Source organism: Megalobrama amblycephala, linkage group LG16 (assembly GCF_018812025.1).
Source record: "Megalobrama amblycephala isolate DHTTF-2021 linkage group LG16, ASM1881202v1, whole genome shotgun sequence".
NCBI classification, from domain to species: Eukaryota; Metazoa; Chordata; class Actinopteri; order Cypriniformes; family Xenocyprididae; genus Megalobrama; species Megalobrama amblycephala.
In genome coordinates, this window is record NC_063059.1 from 12,783,992 (window position 1) to 12,803,854 (window position 19,863).

At 35.7% G+C, this 19,863-nt stretch overlaps 1 protein-coding gene and 1 long non-coding RNA gene across 3 annotated transcripts in view; one reads left to right on the forward strand and one right to left on the reverse strand.

Moving 5' to 3' along the window:
- Positions 1–19,863, forward strand: part of trpc4b (transient receptor potential cation channel, subfamily C, member 4b) — a 43,257-nt gene that overhangs the window by 21,599 nt on the left and 1,795 nt on the right. Inside the window, exons 3-9 of the mRNA XM_048161034.1 lie at positions 15,376–15,712; positions 15,947–16,086; positions 17,560–17,873; positions 18,023–18,218; positions 18,913–19,104; positions 19,333–19,374; positions 19,471–19,560. Of these exons, the coding sequence (XP_048016991.1) occupies positions 15,376–15,712; positions 15,947–16,086; positions 17,560–17,873; positions 18,023–18,218; positions 18,913–19,104; positions 19,333–19,374; positions 19,471–19,560 (1,311 nt within the window). The remainder of the gene's footprint in view (positions 1–15,375; positions 15,713–15,946; positions 16,087–17,559; positions 17,874–18,022; positions 18,219–18,912; positions 19,105–19,332; positions 19,375–19,470; positions 19,561–19,863) is intronic.
- LOC125248880 lies at positions 1,736–5,546 on the reverse strand. Of its 2 annotated transcripts, XR_007180429.1 has the most exons (6): positions 5,410–5,546; positions 5,278–5,314; positions 5,040–5,130; positions 4,579–4,616; positions 2,113–2,169; positions 1,736–2,037 (listed from the first exon to the last, which is right to left on the reverse strand). It is a non-coding gene; the product is annotated as an uncharacterized LOC125248880 (long non-coding RNA). The 2 variants fall into 2 exon arrangements; XR_007180428.1 differs by having other exon boundaries at positions 5,278–5,542.

Here is a 19,863-nt window from a genome sequence, read left to right on the forward strand (position 1 = left end):
CATCTTTTTAAGCGGAGGTGATGCTTAAAGTCTGTCCCAGCCACTGCTACTTTCCCACAAGAGAACCCTAATATAAACCAGGGACAATAATAATGATTTAAAAATAAATTTGCAAATAATATTATGATGCCGTGTAGTGTCATAATATAGACACCGACAGTTTTACTCTTTGAGAGATTCATTCGTGAGGGAATAATTACGTAATAATTTTACATGTAACCCGTGCGGCTCGCTTATGCCCAGCGTGATGTGCGGCCAGCGACACCGGGTATTAAAACTTGGTCTGCGTTGTGTTACGTTATGTGGATGCAGAGACAGACACGGGACAGCAGGCAGCCGATTCACTGGATCTTTTTACTGTATCAATAGAGAAAAATAAGCAGCCTCAGTTCGAGTGGCCCTTATAACACTCTCTTCCATTGAATCACAGTTCAAAAGGGCAGAAAACATAAGAAAATGAACATAAGAAAATATACAGAAAACATACCTGTATCAATAGAGAAAAATAAGCAGCCTCAGTTCGAGTGGCCCTTATAACACTCTATAAAACAAATATGGTGCGCCTCCATTACCATGTGCTTGTTTCACATAAAAGACAGAAATATTCCTCAAAGAATGTAAAATAACAAAAATAATCCCAAGGATAAATAAAATAGTACTTTACACATAAGTTTGGGTGGAAATACAGATATAAAAGATATAATTAACATAAGGATTAAATAAAATTAACAGGATGACAAAAGAAACCTACCTCTTCCATTGAATCACAGTTCAAAAGGGAAGAGGAGGAGACAGGACAGGAAATTAGGTCATACTGTGACCACGCAACACTTAAAGAAGAAGCGCACCTTTAGATCAGGTATCATAAAACGTACAATAGAACAATTTTGTGTGAATTATAACAATATTTACTAGTATACTTTGTATACCTGTTACACACATGATGTAGGTAGCCTACAGATGTCTATGCCGTACATGCATTTGTGCATTTGAACCGCGACAGATATTATGGGAGACTTCGGTAAAGATGGTTTTATATTCGCACATTCGGACATCCGTATTCAATAGCCTTCACTACTATCACACTACATTGGACATTCAGTGGACATTAACAAGTAAATATGCCATTAAAACAATACTTGCCTATTTTGATCGACTGTGAAAAATGTTGTAAGTTGACAATCGTTGGTTGTCAATATCATGTCGCTGCTTAAAATTCGCAAACATTAATTTATTGCACATTTATTGGAAAGTCTGAATTTATCAGAAGTCCGAATGTGCGAATATAAAACCAACTTTACCGAAGTTTATGGGAGTGGCTTGACGAAGCGCAGGAGATGCAGATAACTTGATCTTGACCCTTAAGAAACTTTAATTAACCCTTTCGCACGTAAGTTTCAAATATTCTGGCTGACCCCCCAGCGTGAGTTTTTTAAGGCGACCGTTATTTAGAACGTATCACTTTATGGTTTCCATGGTGACGCGTCATTGCTTGTTACGTGACACACCGCAGCGCTGCCCATACGGTAAAAAAATATATTTTCAAATATATTTTTAAATATATTTCAAAATATACAAAAATTGGCCAAAAAATATATTCGCTATAAATATATTTTCACATATAAATATATTTTCTAAAAATATATTTTTTGGCCATTTTTTGTATATTTTTAAAAAATATATTTTCAAATATATTTATATAAATATATTTTCCTAAAATGTATTTTTTGGCCATTTTTTGTATATTTTTTAAAAATATATTTTCAAAATATATTTTACAAAAGCATTTAAAAATATATTTTGCCCTACATATATTTCAACCCAAGAAAATACATTCACATGTCACATTTGAAAAACTTTTATTTGTTGTCTATAACACATGAACATTTGAATAATAATCAGCAAAGAACATACTTTACAATGTTCAAAAAATTACAATATTCAAACAAATATAACTTTTTTGCTTTCAAGAAGTCTCAGTTTCCCCACGTCAAATCCTCAAAGCCTCTTTGGACACATTTGGAAATCTCTTCTTGACTGTGAGACAAAAATCAGTTATTTTTTTAACTTAATGTTTCTAGTAAATGTTCCTTTCACTAAGTATTAACTTACCGTATATATGGCTGCCATGGTTTCCTCATCAAGGGCACTTCTTCTCTGTCTCTACCACTGTACTCATACAAAAGACAAAACACAATAACTGAACATCAGTACAGGTACAGAGAGCATGCACTTTGTCCTCTAACTAGTTTTGGATTTCCTGATATTTTTGTTTACATTGGAACTAAAACAATTACAGGTATACTGGATTTTAAAGATATTTAATGGGACCAGGGGCGATTCTAGGGTCAGAGCTTTAGGGGTGCTGAGCACCCAATGAGCCCCACTGCCACCACCCACCCTCTTTTCACACAAAAACAAAAAATATGTCTATTGAAAAATAACTTTATAATTTTAACATTGATTCAACTAACTCCAAAATCCAGATTTTTTTTTTTTTTTTTTTTTTTGAGAACTTTTCAGAACACCAGCTTAATTGTGAGAGTTCACACAGACAGCCCCCTGTAACAAACACAAAACCTTCTTCACTCAGCTGGTTTTCCTGATCGTTAACTCCATGTGCCTCCTTTTGTATCAACAGTCATCAGATTGGTTACATTAGATTCAACTTTTTTGTCATTGAACAAAGTAACTGCATGCGTCTTGCGGAAGAACATTGTAACCGGCGCTACTTCTCTCTGTTTATGACTATGGACGAGTCACCCAGGTCCTGTGCTACTCCACAGCGGCGGCGACCCGCTGGACTAAAATAGTCCGAAAATAAACACTTATTATAGGCAGGGTGCGATTTGTGGAAAAAAAAAAAAAAACAGAGGGGGGGGGGGATGTTTTGAAAAGCTTTTTATTTATTTATTTATTTATTTATTTATTTTTTAAATTTGTTAAAAACCACAGCGGAGCTATATAGCCTACTATTTTTGGCAGCTGTTACATAAACATTTTTACAAAAAAAAATCTTCTGATTTAACCTTGAGATTTGAAGTATTAGATAGCTTAGATATTTGCAACACTACAATGACACTAATAACTCTTCATTTCTGATAGAATTGTGAAATCAATCGGTAGTTATTAATAGAATAACGAGACACAAACCTTTACATTCAATCGCGTTTGGTCCCATTTATTTTTGATCACAGTGCATACACACAAACTTTTAGTCCAAAAGTGCGCACATTTGGAGAAATGCACGTTTACCTCAGATTTCATTAGATATAATACAAGCTGGGCCGTACGCAGGGTTTTAATAATTACCGAGGTCACAAAATGTATTTTGCTAGGGGGGGTTGGGGGCATGCTCCCCCGAGAAAAATTAGATTTCCCTGGTGTACATATGTGCATTTTAAGACGTTTTAAGGCCAACAAATTGGATAACAATAGCTTTAAAACCATGTCAACAAATACATGCATGCCTGCACAGTTTTGAGGCAGCTTTAATCGCATGTTTGGTAATTTCATGACTTAACTTACAACAGAACAACGACGGTCATTGCTCGCAGTTTCTTTTGCGATTTATTTAAGCTATAATAAAGTAATTATGCAGAGCGCGCCGGCGCATTTGCGCAGCAATTCTTGAGTGCGCGCCACGAGCAGAGTACAACGGCTGATTGGACAGTCATGTTAATTTTTAGCGACATTTTTAGTTTTACCGACATAGCCTGACAACATCTCATCTGACTGCAGTTCACTGTTTTCAACTGAAGCTCGTCGTCTCCTGCACCTTTTCCGCGCTTGTTTGACTTGAGCCTGGCGCTGAGGCGAAGTCGGAGCGCGCGTCTGAAAAGTGTCCTGTTTGTTGTGGTCGTAAAGAGACAGTTCTATATAAACGCAGCGTTTTACTTGGCGATGTTTTAAAAAAAGATTTATATTTTTGGTATTTTATATGCTCTGTTGGTGGTTTGAGGAGTAGCATCACCCAGGGGGGATATTTTTTTATACTGACTCCAGTAGGCTACTCACCGATATGGTTTCGGAATCGGAACAACTCTAGGTAAAAGGAAAGAAGTGTGAGAGCTTTGGAGCAACTTAGTTGATTCACAACACTACATAACGGGGTTCTCACTCTGCGTGTGTTTCGCGCTGGATGACGGTCGTGCCGAGCGGTGCAGGTATAGATGAGAAGTAGAAGAAGAGAAGAGGACGACACCATTTGCTAAGGGGGATGTTTTCATTTTCATCCTTAACACATACATTTTAAACCACAAACTACGGAGTATGTTTTGGACATTATTTAACCTTGTAAAAGACGAACAAAAATTTTAGAATAACAACATTTCTTACTCCAAGATTTAGGGGTGCTGAGCTCCTTTTTAGGGGTGCTGAAGCACCCCTAAAAAGGGGCTAGCCTCGCCCATGAATGGGACTATTTTTAGACAGTACAGTAAAGAAACTGATGATTGAGGAGAGGTCGAATTAGCCTTTCTTTACACTTCTGCATTGCATTTTCACTTTTACAAATGAAGGGATAGTGGAATATCACAAAGTCACTCAGTTAAGCTAACTTAACAAAGGGATACTTACCCTCATGCTGTTCCAGTTGATTATGACATTCTCTTTTTCTGTGGAATACAAACAGAGATATTTAGAAAAATAATCCATCTCTGTGTTCACGCAAGAAGGTCAAAAACCAAAGTGAACATGACGGTAATCCACATGACCTCAGTTGATTAATCAACTTCTTCTGAAGTGAAACAATAGGTGTGTTTTTGGAAAATACTATTATGTTAAATTTGTTACATTACAGATTTGCCAACTGTCCAATATGGGCTCAAAGTCAAGATGTTGTAATTTGTGATGTGTTTTAAAGCTTGAGGAATCATTTGGATGTACAGACTTTAAAATATTAGTATTTTTCTAACACACACCTAGTGTTTCACTTCAACTAGGGTCATGTTGACTATTTCATGTTTATTACTGTGAAGCTGTTTTGTATAAAGTGCCACAGAAATGAAGATGACTTGACTATGAACATTATCCTGTACCTGTGACTTGTGGTTCTCCAGCACAATCGTTGGGCTGGTGGGGCGGACAGCAAGTGGACAAGCGTCTTGACAGATGGGTTTTGACCCACACCTGTTCCAGACAGAAACAGATATTGACACAAGTGCAGAGAACATATCAATTCATAAATTACACCAATAATAATAATATAATTTGCTTAACAGTGCTTAATTTAAAAAAAAAAAAAATCTACTTCTTAAAGTGTCTCATCATTCTCACCTTGTTGCTGTTGCACAAACCGTCTCTGCTTCTGCTACTGAAAATAAAAAGTATATTTTTTTACAGTAATGAATGACACATGTAAACCTGTAAGTCGTGACAAATAAGCATCTTCTGTTACAAGCAACTTACTGAATCACTGGCTCAACTGGATAATCGAAAACAGCTTGTCATTCAGCAGAAAGTGAATAAAAATTATATTATAGTAAGGCTATATTAATAATGATAATAATAATAGTAGAAAAATTGAGCGTACGAAATGCCATTAATGTCAAACCAGCATATGCCTGAACTTTAATAACGAGCAAATAACGTGTGCCTAATTAACAAGTTTAGTAAAACATTAAATTTAGCAACAACAACAAAAAAAAAAACTTACATTACAGGCTCCACTATCAGTGACAGGAGCATCATAGATCGACAGCAGGCAGCACTGTCTCCCAAACACTCTACAGCTGAATTAAAAAAAAAAAAAAAATTAAACATTTTTTGTGTGTAACGTTAGTTTTCACTAGTGTCCAAATTAAAAACAACTAACTTTAAAACGGAAATCTGAAAATATCAAATGCGTCTCATGTGAGCAAATAAACAAACGGGGCATTAATTTGACAAATAAAGTTAAAAAAAAACCCTTGACAAAACATTATACATTCAAAGTAGCAATGAACATTACATATGTGAAAAATGACGACTAAAAATAAAGTTATAACGTTAGCTCTTACCTTTTACTCCGAGAACTCCCGGTTGACTGACGACCGTTACAGTTCAAAATGACGCGCATGCGCAGTACTCCAAAAGTCCGTGAGCGCTGCTAGTGGTTTCCCATTCAAATTACGTCACAGTTAACATCGTACATCTAGCGATTTTATTAATCTATTTATTTGTATTTGACGCAGATCTAAACGCTATATTACACTGACAATAAATTACAATTAAATAAATAAATAAATGAATTAATTAATAAGTAATAGACTAAAACACACATTTGTGAGGTGCCATGATCACTATTACACAGATCTGTATTTTTTGGGAAGATATGTGAACAAAGTGTCAATGTGGAAAATATGTGGAAATTCATGTTTTTCTGTAAGTGTTTAAAATTCTTCAAACATAATGGATAGTTTTGTTCGCAAGGCTTTCTTCCACGCACATTTGCATTGTCGACTGTAAGATTGGAAATGTATTTTCTTGCGCCCTGAAATATATTTTTATATATAAATATATTTTTCCTGCCCCTGAAATACATGTTTAAATATATTTTAAGTATATGAAGGTTGAAACAAAATATATTTTCAGTTTCAAAAATATATTTCATTGAACTTCACTGTTTGTAACATATATTTACCATATATTTAAAATATATTTCGGCCAGATAAAATATATTTTTTTACCGTATGGGTGTATGACTGATGATCTGCTTTCATTTAATTTTTCCTTTTTTATTCAAAATATTCACAAATTTGTTAACTATAGCATGAAATATCTAATATTCCGATTGCCAAATATGTGCAAGTGGATGTGTTTTGCTGTTTAAACACCTTTATAACGATCATGTTAGTTGAGCCATATGAGCGATGGGCGCCGCCATGTTAGTTTGCACCGCGCAGAGAATCGGATCTGTTGGATTTACAACCCGTGAATTTATCCACTTCTCCCGAAATACATGAAAGTAAGTGTGCCGGTGAACTGGGGAAGAATAGAGTAAGCTTTTAAGTTACTTTCACAATGTGTATCTGATATGAATTAAACGTGTTGTCAAGTTATAATGGAAAGGGTTGTTATTTCCGCTTCTATAGACATCATTGTGTATTTTACAAACTCTAAATATATTGTTTTGTTAGTACTCATGTGTATTTAAATGTCTGAAACCTGAAATGAACATTATTTGGTTGAAAACACTGCATATATGAGATATATGAAAAGCGCTGCGCACATCCGTCTCTGGTTTAGCTCCAGTTAAAGCGCGCACGCACATTTGAATTTGGCAGTTGATCACGTGATGCGCTGAACGTTCTAATCACACCGGTGTGATCGTACGCTCCTGGGACCAGCCAAGACTGATCACACCGGTGTGATCGTACGTGTTAAAGGGTTAATGCTGTCAAATATGCTTCAAAGGTAAATTAGTTGCTAATTACAACATTGAAATAAAAAATTGCCTGTACAAATACTAGAAATTGTGAATAAAGCCTAAATAATTGGGTAATCATGTAAAAAAAAAAAAAATAGTGCACATTTCATTTATCTATTATAACATTTATGTCGTTCTTCTGTCATTTATTCGCTTGGCTGTTTCCCTATAAATGTCTAGAAATTCGTCAAGTTTTTTGTCAGGTGTCTTTTCTCATTCTATGATGTCATTACGTTGCCGTCTTGACTCCAGCCAATCGCTGCATTGCTGATCGTGGTTTCGTGTATCGATACATCTGCCCTTTTCATGGAACACGAGAACACGCAGTAATCTTAGACAACTTAATACAGTTTTTTTTTTTTTTTTTTTTTTTTTTTTAAATGCTTTATTAACGCAAAATATGGACAGAGTTGTAACAAGATCAAAGCATAATATGCATCAGAATACAATCTGTATTACATAAGGGTAAACCGAACAAAACAGAAATAAAGAAAAAACAAGAGGAAATAAGAGAAAAGAGGGTACATTCCATACTTTGTTGCAGGAAATACATGCATTCTATCTATGTAAGAAAATACATAGATTTCTATTATCCAAATATGTTTAATGAAGAGCATATTGTAGTAGTTTTAATTGCTTTACTATTTTTAGAATCTGACATTGCATCTAAGCACAATTTAATCTCCTTCTTTTAATCCAGATATTTTAATCCAATCTGCAAATTCGTTTGAAGAACCAAATTAGCCAGAGTTCAGTTATCACGATTAGAAGATCTGGCATCTGTCAAATCATCTCAGATGTATTAAGCGAGGTACGAAGAATATGCCCCAGTTCAGTGTTAATTCAGCTATGTTCAATAACTATGTAAAGTTAATCAATTTCAAGTTCAACTCGGCTATAAAGCAGCTATGGAGAAACCATTGATGTCAATATCCAGCTAAAGTTGAGTTGTCATCCAATAGTGTCAGTGCAGTCAAATCAGCAATACTGTATGTGAGTCACATAAATATCCATTGGTTATATTCCTCTCAACCCGTGATTATATTAGACTGGACGCAGTTCAGATTAAATGGCATTTGTTCCAGCAGTCACACAGTCATTGGAAATGGCACAGAGACGGTCACACCAGCACTAATCTTATTATTGTAAATGTTACTAGAATGTCTCCAATTAAGCATGTGAATATCCACTATAAAATCAGAGATCAGATGCAGCATGCTTTGAATTACCTCAGACGTAATGATATGTGATCATTCGATTCTAAGAGTTGAGGTGATAAAGGTTCATAATGCTATCTGAGCTCAATATGCTGCAGTGTATCTGATTTGCTTGAATATCCTGCTGTGAACAAGTACAATTTCCATGCTCCCTGAACAGCTGTTCAAAGTTTGTACAACATGTGATGGCATGGTGGTCTTACATCTGCAGAAGATCTGATAAGGGACCTATACATCATAGCTAAACTCCTTAAAGAATCCGATGGAGTGGAAAAAGTAGCACGTGTTTTGTGGAGGTAAAGCATTTTGTGCTTAAATAGTTATGTTAAGTTATGTTAAGTTTTCAAGCTGCTGTAATTTCAAACATGGGAGAGATGAACTTGGTAGTGAACAGTCAGGTTTTTTTTTTAATGGTTGCTGTAGAGTGCAGCAGTAAAAAAAAAAGTACATGCTCCAGACTGAGACAGTGTTTTACCTTGGCATGTTTCCTTTTATTTTAAGTGGCGGCCCTATTTGTCCTGTTGAGGTGTATTGTCACTTGCACAACAGCCCAGTGACAGAGTCCTTTATTTGAGCTGGAGAACAGATTGTACTGTGCTAATCGGCCCTGACGGAGAACACTTAAACTCATCTCAGACTCGACCTCATCGCCTTCAGAACGCCTGGCTCTGCTGTAATGAGGATGCATTTGTTTGTAATTTGGTTAGGCTCCCTCCCACTTCCGCTTGACATTTTAGATTCCTCGTTAATGGCTTTGGGCAGATAACGGGAGACAAGATGAAGAGGATGAGAGAGAAGAACAAATAAGCAGCAAGAACAAGAGTCAGTGTACGGCTGCAAGTGGCAGTTTCAGGGCCAAGCACATAAGTGTTATATATATATATATATATATATATTGGCTATGATACCAAAATAAAAAGTGTATTTGTCACCAGTTGGTCAACATGTTTAGATGTTTCACAACGGTAAATTTCATGTTTTTTTTGTTTTGTTTTTTCTACTTTTTTGTTCAGACTGACTGCTTTCTATACTGTATAAGAATGTCTTGAGCTTTTTAGATACAGTTTCAACAGTATAGGTAAAAATGTACTGAGAGAAGTCAATAATGTAGTACACAAAAAGAAAATGAGCCTTTTTATTTATACAGTACATTTATTTTTTGTAGAAATGTTACATGTAAACTGAAAATTTGCTGTTGCTTGTTCATTTTTACAGTATGTCTCCCCCCTAATACCACCACCACCACCACATATTCTTATATATCTTCCTATTGCCCTTCCACGACAAGAAACGGCAGGGTTCCTACGCGGTTTGGAAAAGTATGGAATTTGATTTGAGTAATTTCCAGGTCTGGAAAAGTATGGAAAAAAGAAATCAGAGTATGGAAAAATATTTGTGTTTCCAGACTATTGTCTCTATTCAGTTTTTTTCTAATTTATTATACCTGCAAACTAGTCATTTTACAGCAAAATTAGCTCTTTTGAAAATGGGCTACTTTCCCATAGACTGGAGTGAGTCGTGAACTTTCTTGGTGCTCTGTGGCGTGATAGATCGCTGTAGCTCTCGTGAACCGACCATCTCTTCTGCTTTACTAGTTACGGCACAAAATAAACATGATTGAACATCCGAAGGCATGTTGAAAGATAAAGTACAACTTACTGAAATCTGTATCACATGCAATCGATCAATCATTGTTTCAACTGCAGAAAGGCATCAATAAAACAGCACGTAAAAATGTCACATTTAGCCTACCTCAGAAAAGCCAAAAACTCATTATTCAGCTACAAAAATGAACTTCGAGAGGAGCATTTTGCTAAATATATGCACTATAGGCTATTACGTATTCATTGTATTTGTACTTAACATGTGCTTCGATATTAAATGTATAAATCTGTTTCATGACAGCCACCATTTAAATGTTTAGGCCTAAATAAAAAAAAAAAAGAGTAGAAAAATAATTGTCATTAAAAATTTAGCTTCCTTATGTGTAATTTAGCCTATATGAAAGTAGCTTGCAAATCAATTTTAACCTAATATTATAATGATGTACCAGCTGTGGTTCCTTGTATAATTTACAGCATTAGTTGAGAGATATTTTTTTTTCTTTGAGGAAATTTGCCATGTACTTGACCTGATAGGCCCCAAATGAATCAATATTTAATCGAAGGTAATCAAATCAAAATCAAATCGCAAGCTTCTGAATCAAAATCGCATTCAATTGTAAAATTTGTCAATGCTCAGCCCTACTGCCAATAATTTATTATTATTTTTATTTTTATTTATTTATTTATTTTTTTTACATGAAGCAAATGTTAGTTTTCCCATTTATGTTCTTGTCAGAGTGCACCAGAATGCTTAATTTACATGTTAAAATCACAAAAATCTTCTCCTGGGGGAGGATGCCCCCAGACCCCCCTACACATCACCTTTTACACCTCTTTTTACTTTGCAGACATTTATAAACGTATGAATTTATCAAATATTACGGAAGCTGATACTGCACTTGCATAGGCTACTCATACTCGTAGGCTACTCTATAGAAATGTTTTGAATGGATAAGAACAGAACAGAAAGGATAAATCAGAGAAGGATGTCTATGAAGTAAATGTGTCAAATTATTAGAATGTTAAACAAATTAAATATTTACGCCTATGTAGCGAGTGGTTTGGTCAGAAAGGGAAACAAACTAAGTCACTACGCCACCCTTTTAAACAGGGAATATATTATTACTTGTAGATTAATCCCCAACAGAAGTCACACAGGAACGTAGTTTTAAGAAGAGAAGGGCCTAGACGTGAATACTAAATACAAAACTTTATTTCAACAATCAAACACTGATTTAAAAATCACTAAAAGACCGTAAGACCCCTACTACAAACATGAAGCAGAGAAAACATAGAAAAGGAGACCATGGCTTACCAATGGCAGAAAATCGTTTGGAAGGAGGTCTGGAAATTTGAGTCTGGAAAAGTATGGAATTTTGAAATGGAAAATGTGTAGGAACCCTGAAACGGTGAATTTTCAGTTTACATGTAACATATTTCTACAAAAATAAATGTACTGTATAAATACAAATGTATATAGTAATGTTATAGCTGCTGCTGTTCAAGGTCGTGATGTTCCTCCATGTTCAAAAATGCTAGTGATTGTGCTGGGCAAACTCTATATATGCTTCTAAACTTGAATGGTTGATTGGTAAGATTGTGATTCCTATTTCATTTCAATGGTAGGGCATTTGTCAATTTATCAGACATTATAAACATTGCATGTCAGATATTTATGGAATATACATGCATGTCTGACAGATTTTGATAACTGAATGGATCATTTTGCATGTGATGGTTTAAAAGTTTAGAAGTTGTGAAGTGTTTGACAATTTCACTGAGAATCAACTCATCAGTTTTGATCAACAAGCTGTGTGCATTTAGTTATTGTGCAAATTGTAGAAAATTCAAATCTGATGTGAACAAGAAATGAATTGTTCAGAGATCTGAACTTATTGTTTTGAGGGGAAAAAAAATCTAATTTGAGAATTGAACCAAAGCGATTGAGAAAAACTTAGAGTAGGTTTCTTATAGTACTTAGTGCAGCAAATTAGCTCAAAATAAATATGAATAATTAATCATAACTAGTTATAATTAATTATTAATATTTTAATCAGTTAATAAAATTAACTTAATGTAATAAAATTAATATTACCATCAATTAACCTGGTGTTCAATGAACACACAGTGTTAATTGTTTATTAATTCTAAGAAATGTCCATTTCCAGGTTATGGGAAATAACAATCTTATTCTACTAAAAGCCTGTAGTCAGGACCGACATGAATAGGGACTCCCGTATATGAGTGCAAAACACGGACAACCTTACGTGTGACATGAACAAGACTTTATTAACTAGACTAAACACTTAAACTACTCTAACATTCACACACATACATGCATACAGTTTACCAAGAGAGAGAGAGCTAAAGCAGAGTACAGGAAGCAAGAGGTTACAGCATTGTTGGACATTTCAGCAGATCAACAGCCTTGAGCAAACCACCAGTTTAGTTTTAACGGGCCCTTCTTTAAAAGGGGTAAGGATACTCAATGTATCCGATAATGAGACTAAGTTTGATACTTGCATGTCTCTCCAAGTTGAATTAAAACTGTCCTGATGCAATTTGTGGAGGCTCCTGTTGAATCTTTGCTGATATTGTCTTGATGAAAGAGAACCAGTTGGATTCAGAGGATCTTTGGTGAATGGAAGGTTTAGGCCGAGGCCTGGCACAAGCTTGGGGTTCCTTAGAAGCTTCTAGCTTCTTAAAGCGTCATCTTGACGTCAGCATTTGTCAGTAAAAAAAAAGAAGAAGAGGAGGAAGAGCAGGAAGAGAGGGGTTTTATCTTGTGATCCGTGAATATAAGGGGTGAAGACGTCACACCCTCTTAAGGTGTCTGAGCCAATAAGGAGTTGCCCCCTCGGAGGGAAGTTTTACGAGTCTTTGTTCTGTAGCAAGATATTAGCATAAGACACTGGATTGGATGTTTGAGAGAAGAACCCTCTAGATTCTTATAATACTAATGTGTCACAGAGTTAGTAACATGTAACATAAATTACCAAATAGGAAATGAAAGTTGGAGTCCGTAGATACCAAGCATGCTGCCAATGTGATCTCAGTCAACTATACATTTGCAACTATGGAACATTAATACCAAAATAGTTCAAAAGAGAGAATTAATACATAGAATAAAGCCTATAAAAGGAAAGTCATGAGATGGGAAAATTGGATACATGTTTATACATTTCCCAAGTGGTTATATAGAGAATACATAGGATTAAGAGAGTTTATTTGTCCTTCTCAGGAAGAATGAGTCACTAGTCTCTACAGCATTCTTCTGGATCATAAAAGTACCATATATCTGTAACAGGACACCTAGGTTGGCCTGTGTGCTAGCTACACTTGGGATGCTGGTTGCAGTTTTAGGGGGATGAGTTCAGAGAACTTTGATAGTGAGAGTGAGTTTATGGGTAATTCATTAAATACAATGAATAATTGTGTGGCTGATTGGTCCAGACGCTACATGTACTTAGTCACATACTAAATTTCAGTTTAATGTGAAACAATACAGCTTACAGTAATTCTGCATACTTGCAAATGATATAGTGGATGTTACACAGGGTTATTATAATTAATTCTATTTTGTTCTCATTGTCCTTTTGATTTACATTTATGTTATTTTTCACTCTATTAGTGTAACTGTAGCTTAGTTTTTGTTTTTTCAGTATTTTATAGTTTTAGTTTTTATTTTAGATTTAATATTTATAACTTTATATTACAGAGAACAAAATGTCTAATAAAGGATTTTAATGCACTTTAATGAGAGATTTGGTTAAATATGTAGTGTTTAATTGCTGCACCATCATGAAACAAACTCAGGGACCGTTTACACGGCACTTTTCAACTAAAAACGGGGAAAAAATCTATGCGTTTTGGCTGTTCTTTCACACAACAAAGGTGTTTGGGGGTCTGAAAATGCAAACTTTTGAAAGTTTCAAATCTCAATCTACAGGCACATAGTGTTTCTTTACAAAGTGACAACTGGGTGGTCATGCATAATAGTGTTTTTATTAGTTTTCATGGATTTGTGGAGTCTGTACTCAAACTCAAAAACGTTTCAGGTTTTAGTACGTCATTGCCGTGTAAAAGTGCGCTTTGTGTGTTGATTTTATATCATTTAAAAAGCAGAATTACATATCTCAGGACCATAGTGTTGTTGCTAGTGTTATCTAATTGTCTTTTTAGGTGTAATGAATACAAGTTATAAAATGTAAAACTTTTACAATATATTCTTTATTAAAAACTAGTACTAAAATCAATTTGTGGCTAGTTTCATTTTATTTTAGTTTGAGTCATGATAATCTATTTGTTTAGTTCTTTTTTTCCTGCTTATATTAGTTTTTATATTAGTTTTTTTTCTGTTAAAGAACGTTTTAAGGAGCAGCTTGGCCTTAAGATGAGCTGACAAAAATTTGGGGAGGATCCAATTAAAGCTGTAGGACAAGGGTTTTTTTTTTTTTTAATTCAATCTAATACTAAATTTTATTCATCTCAAAATTATGATTTTACAACATCTAGGTGATGATGTGCCTTTAGATCTTGTTAGATCTGTTTTTTGTTGTTGTTTGTTGTTTGTTTTTTTGATTATCAAATCATATTACAAACCTTTTCGTAAGTGTTTGACTCAACATGTTGGCTATATTCAGTATGAATCAACATGTTGGCTATATTGTGTTGGAGGCTCAGCTGTCTGGGGAATAAATGAGAGAAACCCAGACCTCCTGCCTTACTGTTCATGTTCACTTCATCATTCTGACTTTATAAGACACTAATACTCACTTTACATGGGTATCCTGGAGTCTGGCTTTGGGCAAACTGCTGAAAACACTAATGTATAGTTGCTTGTGCTGTAATTTAATTTTACTGACAGTTTATGGCTCAGTTGGAGTGGAATACATGGCGTAATGATGTTTAAGCTGATGCTCCTATGTCATAAACTACTCCAAAGTAATATATGTACACTGACATAAAATTCTAGTAAGTCTTGCAAATGGTAAAAATGAATATTCTGGGAAATCTGACCAAAACCAAAAAAAAAAAACGCCAGGAAAATTACTGATTTGGCAGCTTGCTTTCCAGACCACCTGTTCATACTTGGATAGTAACGTATGATTTTCCTTGTGTTTTATTCTATTCTTTTGTCTCTCAGTTTGTAGCACAGCCAAATTGCCAGCAGCTGTTGGCCTCACGCTGGTATGATGAATTTCCTGGCTGGAGGAGACGTCACTGGGCTGGCAAGTTCATCACCTGCGTCTTCATTGGCCTCCTATTCCCCCTGCTCTCCCTCTGTTACCTGGTGGCACCCAAGAGCCGCTATGGCCTCTTCATACGCAAGCCCTTCATCAAGTTTATTTGCCACACTGCCTCTTATTTGACCTTCCTCTTCCTCCTGCTGCTGGCCTCCCAGCACATAGTCTCTAACAATCCCGATCGTCAAGGTCCAAAGCCCACCACGGTGGAGTGGATGATCCTACCCTGGGTTCTAGGTACTGTAACACCACATCCCTGCAGAACTGATATGATTTCATAATCTGGTCCTAAACTCAGCTATTTGTTTGTGTATTAGTATACACTAATACATAGATATTTCTAAAAGAATATCCTCTAGAATTGTGATTCAGTTTTATTGTATGTTCTCTATGCAACATTTGCAAGATTCATCATGGACCAGAAAAGTTCTTTGAACATGAACCAACACAATCTCTTGGCTGCTCTTGCAGGATTCATATGGACAGAGATCAAGCAGATGTGGGATGGTGGATTTCAAGATTACATGCATGACTGGTGGAATCTTATGGACTTTGTGATGAATTCCTTGTATCTTGCAACCATTTCACTGAAGATCGTTGCATATGTTAAGGTATGTTACATCACAACAATCACTGGTGGAAATCACTTGGGAATGGACCAAATTAAAGGGTTAATTCACCCAAAACTTAAAATTCTGACATTAAAGGTGCTAAAGAGGATCTTTCGTCGACTGAGAAACCAAAGACTGTTACTGAGTTTTTGAAATGAGCGAATGCGTAAGAATTTCGAGGGAACGCCTCCCAAAACTCGTGCACGAGTATTGGAACACGAGTGTTTACCACCGGCATTCGCTGTGTCATGTTAGTGGATTCACCGCAGGTGACTCATAATCTACAGTTGTTACTCCTGTCTCCTGACAAAAACATTGCATGCAGCGCCTGTGGAGTGTGGAAAGTTACTGGAGCGCGCAGCCGCGCTCGTCTCTCACAAGGAACGTCATGGCAGTGATTGACAAGCCAGAGGGCCAATCGTTTACGCGATGATCGCGTAAACGATTGGCTGATGTTTTTAAGGCCCTACCTCGTGCACAGATGATGTATATTAATATTATTCCTTTCAGTGCACCTAATAAATAGTCTTTTATCCGTTAGTAAAGACAGTTTCAAGTAATATTGCAAAAATGTATAAAACAAAACATCCTCTTTAGCACCTTTAATTACTCACCCTTCATGTTGTTCCACACCCGTAATATCTTTGTTCACCTTTGGAACGCAAATTAAGATATTTTTGATAAAATCCGATGGCTCCATGAGGCTTCTGTTGACAGCAAGACAATTAAAACTTTAAATTCCCAGAAAGCTACTAAAGACATATTTTAAAACAGTTAATGTGACTACAGTTGTTCAACCTTAATGTTATGAAGTGAAGAGGCTACTTTTTGTGAGCTGAAATAACGACTTTATTCAACAACATCCAGTGATGGGCGATTTCAAAACACTGCTTCATGAAGATTCGAAGCTTTATGAATATTTTTTCAAATCAGTGATTCAGAGCGCGTATCAAACTGCCAAAGTCATGCCCCCCAGTGGTGAACCTTTTAAATTTCGAAACACTTATGAAGTGATGAAGCCTTGTTTACTCGTTTACGTGACTTTGGCAGTTTGACACATGCTTCAAACCAATGATTCGAAACAAAAGATTCGTAAAGCTTCGAAGCCTCATGAAGCGGTGTTTTGAAATCGCCCATCACTAGATATTGTTGAATAAAGTCGTTATTTTGTTTTTTTGGCGCACAAAAAGTATTCTCGTCACTTCATAATATTAAAGTTGAACCACTGTAGTCACATGAACTGTTTTGAATATGTTTTTAGTAGCTTTCTGGGCATTGTAAGTGTTGATTGTCTTGCTGTCAATGCAGGCCTCACTGAGCCATTGAATATTATCAAAAATATCTTAATTTGTGTTCAGAAGATGAACGAAGGTCTTACGGGTGTGGAACGACATGAGGGTGAGTAATTAATGACAGAATTTTCATTTTTTGGTAAACTAAACCTTTGACTGCTCCTTTCTTCTTTCCTAACAGTACAGTGGTTGCAAACCCAGGGAAACCTGGGAAATGTGGCACCCCACGCTGGTGGCTGAGGCGGTGTTTGCCATTGCCAACATCTTCAGCTCTCTACGCCTCATCTCGCTTTTCACGGCCAACTCTCACCTAGGTCCTTTGCAGATATCATTAGGGCGGATGCTCCTGGACATCCTAAAGTTCCTGTTCATCTACTGCCTGGTGTTGCTTGCCTTTGCTAATGGACTCAATCAGCTTTACTTCTACTACGAGACTAGCGATGGCATGAGCTGCAAAGGCATCCGCTGTGAACGTCAAAACAATGCATTCTCAACGTAAGTCTTGGGAATTTAAGATTTAGCTGATATATATCAGCTAAATGTTAAATGGTTAATAATTTTGGCCCCTAGACTACATTGAAAGCTGGAAAGTTGTGTATATGTCACAACTGCACATCCTAATTTTGTTTGTATTCTGTTTGTAGGCTATTTGAGACTTTGCAGTCTTTGTTTTGGTCAATTTTTGGGTTGATTAGTCTGCATGTGACCAATGTCCAAGCTGACCACAAGTTCACCGAATTTGTGGGCGCCACAATGTTTGGGACATATAACATCATCTCCTTGGTGGTCCTCCTCAATATGCTCATTGCCATGATGAACAATTCTTATCAACATATTGCTGTAAGTACTTTCTGAGGTCTGACCTGAGAACTTGTAGACATATCTTCATAATATCTTCTACTCTGGTAATTGTTGCATATTACATATACTGTATTTTCTAGAAAATAAGTCACACATGATTATCGCACTGGGTCAAAATGACATTTTTGAAAGAAAAAAAAAAAGATACAGTAAGTTGCATCAGTGTTTAAGTCACATTTGTTATATTCAGAAATAACGTGAAATATCAGTAAATTAAATCAAGACATAGTTCCCCTCACTGCATACCAAATCTGTTAAATTGAACGGTATACAGAACAAGATGAAAAATATGTATAAAACTAAAATAAATTTTAGTCAAATTTTTTGTAAACAAAAATTTATAAAAAAGTCCAAGCCCAAACAAATTTATTTAAAGCGAAACTGAAATTGCTGGCATGTGGAAATGAGCTATACAAATCAACAATCACGTTCCTCTCTTATTCAGCACAAATTCAGATTTTTTTACATTATTTGCATCATATAAGTCACTTTGGAATATAAGTCAAAGTACATTTCAGATGATAAAAAAAGAAGTAACTTATATTCCGGAAAATATGGTACAGTGTGCAGTACCTTGTAAGTCACTTTGGTGTGAAAGCATCTGTCAAGAACATAAGTGTAAATTTCTCAGTAATGACCTGCCTCTCACATTTGTGTTCTGGCTTTTCTGAAGGACCATGCTGATATTGAATGGAAATTCGCAAGAACTAAATTATGGATGAGTTATTTTGAGGAAGGAGGCACCTTGCCACCTCCCTTCAACATTATCCCAAGTCCCAAATCCACATGTTACCTGATTACATGGATTAAGGTGAATGTGTTCAAGAGAAGGTCAAAGAGGACTGAGACATTTGGAACAATAGGGGTGAGACTTTGTGGAAAAACTGTTTATTTGGTCTCTTTTTTTTGGTCTTACAGAAAAGTGAATTTATGTAATATTATGTAATGGAGAAAGGGGAATTTAATTACAACTAAATATGTGTCGTAAGATGTCTAGTTGCTTGGTTGTCTTAGAATCAGCAGATAGCCTACTTTAATATTGTAGAGGACAGATAGAATTATTTTGTTTCAAATATCCTTTTTGTCCTTTCAGAGAAGAGCTGCTGAAAATGTGAGACTAAACCACCAATACCAGGTAGCTTTCCACCAAAAATATTGTTTCTCTACAGTTCTTTCTCTATTGTTTTGATTTCTTGTACAATGTATTGTACTGCTGTTTCTCTAAATGCAGGAAGTCTTGAGAAACTTAGTAAAACGATATGTGGCCGCCATGATTCGAGATGCCAAGACTGAGGAGGGTCTCACAGAGGAGAATTTTAAAGTAAGCATTGAAAAATGATTTAGCTTAGTAAAACGCTTGCTTTTGTTTCGCTGGCTTGCATTTGTCTTATTAAACAATGGATACAACAATGGTCTTGTACTTTACACTGACACCTAATGGTGTGGATGAAGCATTACTTCACAGCACAAGTTTTAAAGGTCCCGTTCTTCGTGATCCCATGTTTCAAACTTTAGTTAGTGTGTAATGTTGTTGTTAGAGTATAAATAAAATCTGTAAAATTTTAAAGCTCAAAGTTCAATGCCAAGCGAGATATTTTATTTAACAGAAGTCGCCTACATCGAA